We start from the raw sequence: 11,118 nt of genomic DNA, 5'->3' as shown, positions 1-11,118 counted from the left end.
TATTCATTAAAACCTTCAAACAAACAAGTTTTTGTTGCATTACCTAGGTTGAACCAAACATTATTTGGTTATGTTTTATTCCCCATAACCTTGGTTATGTGATTACCTAGTAATCACATAACCAAGGTTATACATGATAATTTGAACTAAACGCACCCTAATTGATGTCCTTAGAAGCAATCTATTTTGCTTTATAATATTTTCAAATTGTATATTTATCTTTTTATCAATATGTTGAGTTATATTTTTCAAGTCCTCCCATTTTTGCATAGCAATACCATGTCGTGAATTGCAATCCCCTTTGTGTCTTTTCAATAGATATGTTTTGCAATTCACTCTGCACTTTCCTTTACTTTAAAAAACTCGAGCTATGGAAACTTTACAAACCAAGAAGACATAAATCTTCACTTTTGATGCTTAAAATCAACAAGTGGATATTCATAAATGGGTTGATATGATGGCATACCAACATATTCTCTCCAAACCTCATCTTATTTATCATATGAATATTCTAAAATTATAATTCGTTTCCCAAGGTCTCGCTTATAATATGCATTATTTCCTTCTAATGGATCAAAAGCAACTTCATTGTCAAGTTTGAGTTTTATAGTTTCCAATGCTGATCTTGAACTTGATAGAGGAGGATTATTTGGAGCATTTGTATTTTTTTTTATAATTGTTTACTATTTTTTTTTTTGAATGAAATAATCCGTGATACTCCTTTTTGACATTTTAATTTACCTATGAATTAAAAATTCCTAGCTCATCATTTATTTTATCTATAAACATAATATTAATGATAAAAAACTCAGAAGGATTTAATAAAAAAGTATATTTATAAATTCTAAATTATGATTTATGAAGACAAATTAAAGTTTCAAATCTTACAAATGCAATTGTAAAAAAACAACTTAAATTTTAATCACAAATTCACACCCAAAATATGCAATATCAATTATCAAATACCATGGTGCATTCAAATAATCAAGCCACATAAGGATTGTCATAAGATTAGTGTAGACTGCAAAGATGAGTAGAGCTGAATCATCTCATAGAGTGAACGATTGTTTTTTTTTTTTTTATAGAGATGCAACTTTCTACATTTTCTGTCGTTCTATTTTGTGAAGAGAATTTTTGATAGAGTTTGGGTAAGAGAAAATAATTAGGTGGAGTTTGATAAAATTTTAGACCATATATATATATATATTAGCCAAGCCCATACTAAATAGGTGGGATATTCTGGCTTGTAATTTACGGATCAAAGGATGATCAGAAAGGCCGATTAATTAATTTGAATGGATCTCATCTATTTAACAGGATGAAATCTATCTAAATCAACCAATGAATATAGTAATCTATTTTTTATACCGTAAAATATCATTAAGTATGATCCGGAGGATCCACTCTCCTTACTAAAAGCCTTTGGCTATGCATGGGTATTGATGTAAATATGAGTTGAGCTGATCGAACTAAATTCATTTCTTTTATATATATATTTTTAAAAAATATAAATAAATAGGCAACACCGAGTTTACTTACAAATATCCTATTTTATTTACAATATAACTCACCGTGTCTGTTTTACACCTCTAAAAAATTTAATTTTTTTCGTTTGTTTTAAGTGGTTTTTTAATAAAAATCACAAAAATGATTTCGGAAAATATTACAAAAAAAAATATTTATAAATTGTTCATATGACTCAACAGTATAGTGCAATCGTGTTGCGACACACAAGATTTTAGGAATCCACCTGCTGACTTGCTCCCTTGTGGACTAGATTTTGGGATCTAATTCTAACTGTATCCATTCAATCCAACCGCCGCTTTGCATGCAAAATTCTACTCCCAAATCTACACCGCTTGTACATGTTCGATTCATTTGGTTCGTTCCAAACAATCATTTTTTAGAATAATTTTACATAAATATTGCAAGTTCATGTGCCAATTTGTTTTTTTTCCTGAATTTAACACAATTAACAGATGAGGATATTTAGAGGTCAACTTTGGATCCAGTCGTTCAACGCCCCGATTTCAAACAGATTTCCCGTTTTAATACTAAAATTAAGTGACGAGATCTTATCCACTACCAAGAAGTCGCTTATAAATACCATAATTAACTCTGCTTCTGCAAGCCAATGGAGTGATTGGTGATCAAGCAGCAAACAGAGAAATCTAGAAGGGAGCTGAAGACCAGTAATCCATGGCGGAGAGAGGATTTGAAACGGAGGTAATCAAGAAGGAGAAGAAGAACAAGTATGCATTAGCTTGCTCCTTCATTGCATCCTTCATCTCAATTTTGATGGGTTACGGTGAGAATTTCTTCTTCTTCTTCTTCTTCTTTAACCTTTTTGATTGCAAATTAAGGCCGACCATGGCGATTAATGGAATGCTAATGGTTCTACGCAGATACTGGCGTGATGAGCGGTGCAATGCTGTTCATCCAGGAGGACCTCAAGGTGTCAGACGCGCAAATCCAAGTACTTGCCGGCATCCTCAACGCTTGCGCCCTCGTCGGGTCGCTGACCGCCGGCCGGATCTCTGACTTGATTGGCCGCCGCTACACTATAGTCATTGGCGCTGCCATTTTCTTAGTTGGCTCCGTCCTCATGGGCCTCGGCCTCAACTTCGCCATGCTGATGTCCGGTCGCTGCATTGCCGGCGTCGGCGTGGGATACGCACTCATGATTGCTCCCGTCTACTCGGCCGAGATTTCCTCGCCGTCCTCCCGTGGTTTCCTTAGCTCTCTTCCGGAGATCTGCATCAACTTGGGGATCCTCAGCGGCTACCTGGCCAACTTTGCCTTCGGCAAGCTCCCACTCATCTATGGCTGGCGTGCCATGCTCGGCTTTGCTTCCATCCCCTCCGTCTTCCTCGCCGCCAGCGTCCTCATGATGCCCGAGTCACCGCGGTGGCTGGTGATGCAGGGGCGCCTAAAGGATGCACGTGACATCCTCCTCCGCGTCAGCAACAGCAAGGAGGAGGCCGACGAGCGGCTGGGAGAAATGAAGGCAACGGTGGGAATCGACAAGGAGTGCGCCGCCGACGTGGTGGCAGTGACGAGTAAGCATCACGGCGAGGGGGTGTGGAGGGAGATCCTGCAGCCTACCCCGGCGGTGCGCCGGGTGCTCATCGCCACCGTAGGCATTCACGTGTTCCAGCACGCCACCGGGATCGAGGCAGTGGTGCTATACAGCCCCAGAATCTTCAAGAAGGCAGGGCTGGTGACGAAGGAGCAGCAGTTTCTGGCGACGATCGCCGTGGGGGTGTTCAAGACGGTGTTCATCCTGCTGGCAATATTGCTGGTGGACAGGGTAGGGCGGCGGAAGATGCTGCTGGGGAGCTTGACGGGGATGATAACGTCATTGGTAGGTTTAGGGGCGGTGCTGACGGTGGTAGAGCGGTCGGAGCAGAGGCTGGTGTGGGCGGAGGTTCTATGCGTGGTGTTTGTGTTGTCGTTCGTGTCGTCGTTCTCGAGCGGGCTGGGACCAGTGACGTGGGTGTACTGCTCGGAGATCTTCCCGTTGAGGCTGCGAGCGCAGGGGGCGAGCTTGGGAGTGGCAATCAACAGGCTGATGAACTCCGCCATGTCCATGTCCTTCATCTCCCTCTACAAGGCAATCACCATAGGCGGCGCCTTCTTCCTCTTCGCCGGCATCGGGATCTTTGCCTGGGTGTTCTATTACAAGTGTTGCCCGGAGACGAAGGGGAGGGCGCTGGAGGATGATATGATGGAGGTCTTCACCAGGCCCGGCGACAAGAAGCCTGAACAGAACTGAACAGGGGAAGAATAGATAATGAATAAAATTTAAATTTAGTGTTGAAATTTATATATTCATTCTGCATGTATTTTAGTCTTTGCATTTGTTCATCTGTACGAGCCAATGACCTGCACCAACGACCATCTTGCATGCAAGCTGTTGGAGGAAATGCAGATTTTAAATTTTTAATGGGCTCATGTAAATAATGGTTTAAAGATTGAAGGGAACCAACAGGTTGTAAAAAGAAAAATCATCTAGTGGATTGATCGACCTAATCATTGTGAGCTGCCACCTTGATCGACCTAATCATAGAACGTACAGCAGAAAACGAAAGAAAATAATGATTAGAAGTATATTGAAAGATGGGTAGCGGAAGCTGCTGCTGGCCGCGAACTTGACGGGGATGATGATGTCGCTTGTAGGGCTGAGCTCGGGGCTGACAGTGGTTGAGTAGTCGGAGAAGAGGCTGGTGTGGGCGGCGGCAGCGGTCTGGGTGTTGTGTCCTTCGTGCAGTTCTTCTGCTTGGAGATATTGGAGTCCTGGCTTGGTCCTTGGGGGTCGATCGGTTGGCCTGTGTTGGGTTGAACTTTTTTTTTATTTAAAAAAAAAAATTTTAAATTCAAAATTTGAAAAATTTGTAAAGTTAAAAAGTTTTTTTATATAAAAAAAATATAAAAAACTTAAATTTTATTACGTAAATTATTTATTGTATCATAATTTATATTTTTAATTTAATGTTAAGAAAATAAAAAATATAATATAAATTTAAATATTACCTCTCAATTCTAAGGTATATAAAATTTTGGAGCAAAGAAATATTTAAATTTATGAATTGAACTGAACCTTTCAATTTTTTACTGGGTCTACATAGTTCCACTTATATTTAAGGAAGATGACGTGTAGGTCAGCTAATTAATTAAGTTTCCGTTTTTTTCTTGTCGCATCATTATTCTAACGTCTGTTTTTATTAATATATAAAATATTGTCACATTAAATCTTAAATTAAAATTCAATATGTCTGATAATTATTTATGATTTATTTTTTATATTAATTTAGACGTAGAATATTGACAAAAATGACAATATATTAGAAACTAGTGAATCATCTTTTATATTTGATTTATCATCTTTTATATTTGATTTTGGGTATAGTTGAGTTAACTATTGTAAGATAAATATTGTTATAATAGGTAAAAGGTAGAATCTTAATAAATTCGAGAAAAATATCCTTACAAATTATAATTTTTTAATTTATCTTCTCACAAATAGTTATAGGACCGACCGTATGAGCCCTCTAAGTTAGTGAATTTCACTTTTTGCTAGAACATGATGATCCTAACATGCCCTCCGAGTTATAGTGCAGCGGAAGTGTGCTAATTTATTACTCAGGTATTTTTAGTTTGATCTCTAACGATAACATATTTATATAGATTTTTCTTTCAAATAAAACGTATAACCATAGAATATTGGATTTCTAGATCGCTCGTTACGAATACTTTCTGATTTATCCCGTTGATAAATAAATTTTTTTTTTTAGACCCAGATCAATCACCTAAGTTGAATATTATCTGATTCAACATGATGATCTTAACCTGTCTTAGGTATAATTATTTCATTATAAATTATAAAAATGGGTAGATCGATTTTTAATGAAGCCGACCAAAATACCATTCATATTATGACCGTTTAATTTCCTTTTACCTCCGTGGGGTTACAGTGTGGAGCGCTCGGGGTGCCGTTTTTTTATCGTAACATAAATTTAAGTGATTGATGAAGTCTTCCTTGATGATACGTCCTCATTAGAGCCATGTTATGGGTCTATATGATAGACAAAAGCTGTATTTGAGGGTGGTGCACAAACTTAAAATAGTTTTAAAATATAAATAGATAAATATGGTGGTGAATTTTGATGATTATGTAATGGATTAGGAGGGGGATGATAAGTTTTTTTTTTCATGTACATAGTGATTACGTTCATATATGATATTTCTCAAACCCTGCTCTTAGATTGTGAAAAAAAATAAATTATAGGGTCAGCTTATAGCCGATCGTCAAATTAGATAGAGAATAGGAGGAGATTTTTTTCCGAGGGAATGTGCCCGTCAAAAATTGATCTCTTATCCTATTATAACAAGTCTACCACCCTTTAGTCATCCGGACATCTCGTGGGGACGGTGATAATCTCTTTGAATAGAGTAAAGATTACATTAGGGATTTTGGTATCTAAATCATAATAATCCTGTGATTAGTGTGTAACTTAATTTTTTTTATTTTTTATTGGTACTAGGTGTTCAACTTATGCCTTGGGCACTCAAACTCATACTCAGTCACCTATGAGTGTCCAGTGCAGGCTAAGGGCGTATAGGGTAAAATTTTTTTATAGGGGATTTTTACCTTGCACACTCTTACTCTGCATACTCATGGACGATTGAGTGTGAGTCCAGACGCCTCGATTCACTTTTGTAGATCGGGGTACTTGGGCGGGCCTTCAAACATCTAGACTCACACTCAGTCGTCCATGAGTGTGCAGGGAAAGGGTGTGCAAGGTAAACATTTTTTATAAGGGATTTTTATCCTATACACCCTTACCCTGCACATTCATAGGCAACTGAGTGTGAGTTCGGGTGTCCGGAGACCCATCCTTGCACATGAGTGTACAAGGTAAAATTTTTTTCTCTCTCAATATATATATGATCATATATGAAAACTGAGGAAATGGTGCGCTGGGAATGGTGACTTGATTGTTGACTGAGAGAATACCTTTATTCCACATAGAGGCTTTCCTTCGATCATGCGTACACCGAGATGAGCCAACAAAACATCAATGCCTAGAAACTAGGGGGAGTCCCTAGCGAAGGCCCTTCGATGCTCAAGTCAGTACAAATCTGGACAGGTGAATGAAGAATAGTAGAGAAAGTACGCGCGAGAGTAGACTTCAGATTTTCAGAGAACGTACTTTGCCAACGAAGAGTAGCCCCCTTTATATACCACCTCACATAGCCTTCGTGATCATGAGATGGAAAAATATGTCAGAGGTTTGTTAAGTAAAGGAAAGTGTACAACCTAAGCAATGTGCAATAATTATCCGAGGAATCTTACATTTACCCATATGTATACCTCTTTTGTCATTTATAGTTTATGTCATTGCTGAGGCTGTTGAAGGAATATACTGTCATAAGTTGTTGGCTAATGAGAAACACAATAATCCTTGAAGAAGATTCCAGTAGAATATTCTCTGATACATAGTTGTTATTCTGACAAGTTGTTAGTGTTGGATTATGACACATGTGAGAGGGGGGGGGGGGGGTGAATCACATGGTTTTCTTTTTCGATTTTAAAAACTCGAGTACGCAATGAAGAACAAAAATAAGAAAGCCAGAGAAGAACACAAGTGATTTTTACTTAGCGCGGAGCCTTCGGCGACTCCTACTCCAAGACCCAAGTCCCATGGACCTATCGATGGGTAATCCACTAAAAACCTCTTCCGGTACCCCTAGAAAAGAGAATCGAGTACAAAGGAATTGGGTCAAATACAACACACTGCACTTGCCCTTTTTATAGAAATTAAGTACAAAAAATAAATGTTACCAACACTTTTTAGGAATTGAGTTGAAGCACTTTGTGTTGATGTATGTCTGCTAGGCGTGATCGGAACTCCTCGGAGCAGTCGTCGAGCTCAGCAGCTTCGCAATAGAGTCGCAACAGGAACTGGGAGCAGTTGTAGGTTCAAATGTGCGCGGAATAGCTCAAATGTGATTGTTGTTGCAAAGCCTCCTCGAAACTGCCTTATAAAGGGCTTGGAGGGCACCTTCCAAAGGCCTTGAAGGTGACTCCAATGGGATAAAATCTATCTCGACTTCGTTGCACCTTATCTGTAAACTGGTCAAATTTTATCCGTGGAAGGCGCCTTCTATGAACAGTACCGAGGCGCCTTCCATAGCCATGGAAGGCGCCTTCGGGTACTCTTCACCCGAAGGTAGCTTTGCTTCTTTGCTTGCTTTCTTGCCCTGCAACAAATGTATTAGTCCAAATACCCTGCAAGACAAGTGTTAGCACAAATATGATGAATAAAGTAATTAGTTCTTGTCCTCCTAGGACCAGGAACTAGTCAAGGTTTCAGTTTAGGGATCCCAAATGGACCTAAATTGGACCGACACATACTGTCCCTCAACTGGGACGCGTCCTCACAATCACTCTCCTCTAGTGACTTATCTTTACTTACCTTTTGATAGACATTCGGTCAGTCTATCGACCAGTCTGGACTTCGTGCCAACTATTCAGTCAGCCCGTCGACCTAACTTGGCTTCTTGCCAACTATTAGGTCGGGCCGTTGACCTAGCTAAGCTTCGTGCTAGATATCCGGTTAGCCCGTCAACCTATCTGGACTTCGTGCTAGCTATCCAGTCGGCCCGTCGACCTAGCTGAGTTTCGCACCAGCTATCCGGTTGGCCTGTCAACCTAGCTGGATTTCTCCTGCACACTCAGTCAAAGTGTTAGATTACAACAAAACTAACTAAACCTACTTTGTCATTCATCAAAATTTGGGTTAGACCACTAACAATCTCCTCCTTTTTGATGCAATGACAACCTGGGTTAAGTTAGTAAAAAAATATGCAAAACTAACTGGACCAATAAAATAATTTTGATTTAGTTAGGTTGGTGTTTTGTCTAGTATTTTGCTAACTTAATCCACCTAACCCTCCCCCTTTGATATTCATCAAAAAATAATAAGCATAGACAAGTTTGGGAGAATTGGCTAAAGGAAGGAAAATTTTAACAATAGAAAATTTCTAGGATTACTGGGGAAGTTTAAACTTATAAAAATAAGTTAATAACTTGTTCAAAAATAAAGATTTTCAATAAAGAAGTTAAAAATAAGTTTCAAAGTCTATTAATTTCACATAATTTTAAAATATACTATCCAAAATTTTGAAAATGGTAAAACAGAGTTAGAAGATTAAAGAAACAATATTTTCAAAATAAAAAGTTTGGAAAATATTTTGAAAAAACATTGAAAAAGATATAGTGGACGTTTTTTTTTAAAATGTCTTTTCAAAAGTTTAAGTTTTCAAAAATAAGATGATAATATTTTGAAGTATAACTTTTCAAAGAATTTTGGAAAACTCTTTGAAAATGAATTTTTGAAAAGGATATAAAGGAAAGTTTACAAAAATTGAATGGTAAAACTTTAAGTAAGATTTTGAAATCTTAAAAAAATATTTTTTTAAAGTTATTTTTAAAACTTATTGTTTTAATTTTAAAAGAAGTTTTGGAAAGGTTAAAAATTTAAACACAATTTTGCAAAATATGTTGAATAGTAATTCTCCCCCTAAACCTAACATCGCTTTAAAATAAAATAACTAGAAAGCATCCTTAACTGTGTAACCATTAGTTACTTACTAACTATCAGAAGATAGCAGCTTTCACTTGGTTAGTCAGGTTAAGTTAGGTTATTCAATCAGTGTTTGACCAATCTGAATAACTTAACCTGATTACTATAAGTTTGATTTTTAACGCTCAGACTTGTATTGATGCACTGATATAAGCATCTTTAAGTTCAAGTAATCTACCTATACATCTCACACCTTTCTAAGTTTTGCAATACACAAACAAGGTAGTTCTAGTGTGTTGGTGAGATGCTCAAGTTCTAGACCTATAGGAGTATGCTTTCTAAGAGTTTGATCTATACTAAATAAAGAAAATTTTGGAAACTAATTTTGAAATTAAGAATACTAGTCTATTAACCACATTACTAATTTATTAAATAGACTAAAACAAACTATCTATAAATAGCAAGTCAAATATATAAAATGCATAGTAATGTATGTAGTCTGATCAGGTCTAATCATCGTCAGCTGGAGGTGAAGGTAGGGGTCGCTCGGGTGCGCGTAGAATCTGAAGGATCTCAGCTAATCTGGTGGTCATGTCATCTCAAATAGAAGTGAATCCAGAGGTCATCTCCCCCCGAAGTGTGGTGAAACCATCCGAGACTGACTACCGAATCTGCGTGGAAGACTCCTCGAGACGAGCAAGTCGATCCTCGATGGATAGTGAAGTTGAGGGTTGGGTCGAAGTCGAGGTGTAACGACTCCCCCCCCTTTCCTCTATACTCACTAAGGGTGGACGTTACTTAACTAGTGCTGCTCACACTGTTGATAGTGATACTTAGAACTCTCAGAAACTCGAACATGCATTTAATTAGCAGCTGAAACATAAATGAATGAAGGTAGTCTCTCCCATTGGGGGTACCTGCTACGGTTCATCATGACATACAATTCATAAAGGGACATAAATGATTCCCCTCAACACTCCACTCAAGATTTTGACATAACTGAAATATATCAATCTGTACATGCATGCTACGGTGATACAACTCAAGTAATGAGACTAATGTGCATAGTAATTGAAATGGGAGAATTCTAAGAAAAAACTGGCAATACGAAAAGAACAATTCTAGCGATACAAAAAGGAATTAATCTATCTAAATTTTCCTAAAACTCTAAAGACAGAATCTTAATAAACATTTAGTGAAGTGTTCCAAGGCTTCCATTGATCAGTCATCACACACCCATCACACATCTCCTTGGCGCCTTCCTTCACTATAACTTTCCATTTCCTTTATCTGCAGTAAGAGGAAATGCAACTATAAGCGGATGCTTAGTAAGCGCTGTCTAACTCACAAAAACTCAATGTGCATATATATATCTATAACAGAACTGAAACAGAATGCTTAATGAAAATCTGAAACTGAAATGCTTAAACACATGGCTGTTCGTGTCCAGTAAATTTCAAAGGAAACCGAAATCTGCAATGCCAATTATAAAGTCATTCACCCTCAACAAATCCAGCAAAAGGAATAAATCTGCACTGCTACGAAAAGGCTGTTCACGCCTGTTTATAAATCAGCAAAAGATCTAAAATTGATATGCAATTGGTGGGTTGTTCTTGCTTGTGGAAACACAAAAGAAATCTGGACTGCACATTTGAATTAAAGCTGTTCATGCTCAGAATTAACAAGGTAATCTGTAACTGAAATGCTAAACTAGACAACGAAGAGATCTAAAACTGCATGTTAAAGATATAGTAACAAAAGATCTAATAGCATTGTTAACACACAAGTTGTTCCTACTAAAGAGTTCCACAGGAAATCAAAGCTGCATGTCTAAATAAGCTACTAAAGATCTAACTGAATACTCCTAGAACTAAGGCTGTTCATGCCCATTGCATAACACAAACAGAACTAAATAGTAAGCTCTAAAGGGGCTGTTCGTGCCCCTTTCGTAGCGCAATCAAACTAAAACTTGTCGGAATTTAAAACCTATGTAAAGCTTGTTTCGTTTATTCAAAACTTTTACTTTTAT

At 37.7% G+C, this 11,118-nt stretch overlaps 1 protein-coding gene across 1 annotated transcript; it reads left to right on the top strand.

Moving 5' to 3' along the window:
* The first annotated feature begins 2,232 nt into the window (after positions 1-2,232).
* Positions 2,233-3,775, top strand: LOC122033956 (probable polyol transporter 6). The gene is made up of 2 exons (XM_042593099.1): positions 2,233-2,308; positions 2,406-3,775. Exons 1-2 carry the CDS (start codon positions 2,299-2,301, stop codon positions 3,773-3,775), a joined length of 1,380 nt encoding a protein of 459 aa, XP_042449033.1. The 5' UTR covers positions 2,233-2,298.
* Positions 3,776-11,118: the final 7,343 nt, after the last annotated feature.

This window comes from Zingiber officinale, chromosome 11B (assembly GCF_018446385.1).
Source record: "Zingiber officinale cultivar Zhangliang chromosome 11B, Zo_v1.1, whole genome shotgun sequence".
In the NCBI taxonomy this organism is placed as follows: domain Eukaryota; kingdom Viridiplantae; phylum Streptophyta; class Magnoliopsida; order Zingiberales; family Zingiberaceae; genus Zingiber; species Zingiber officinale.
Note: the sequence above shows the minus strand (reverse complement) of the source record. Positions and strands in the feature narration are given on the sequence as shown.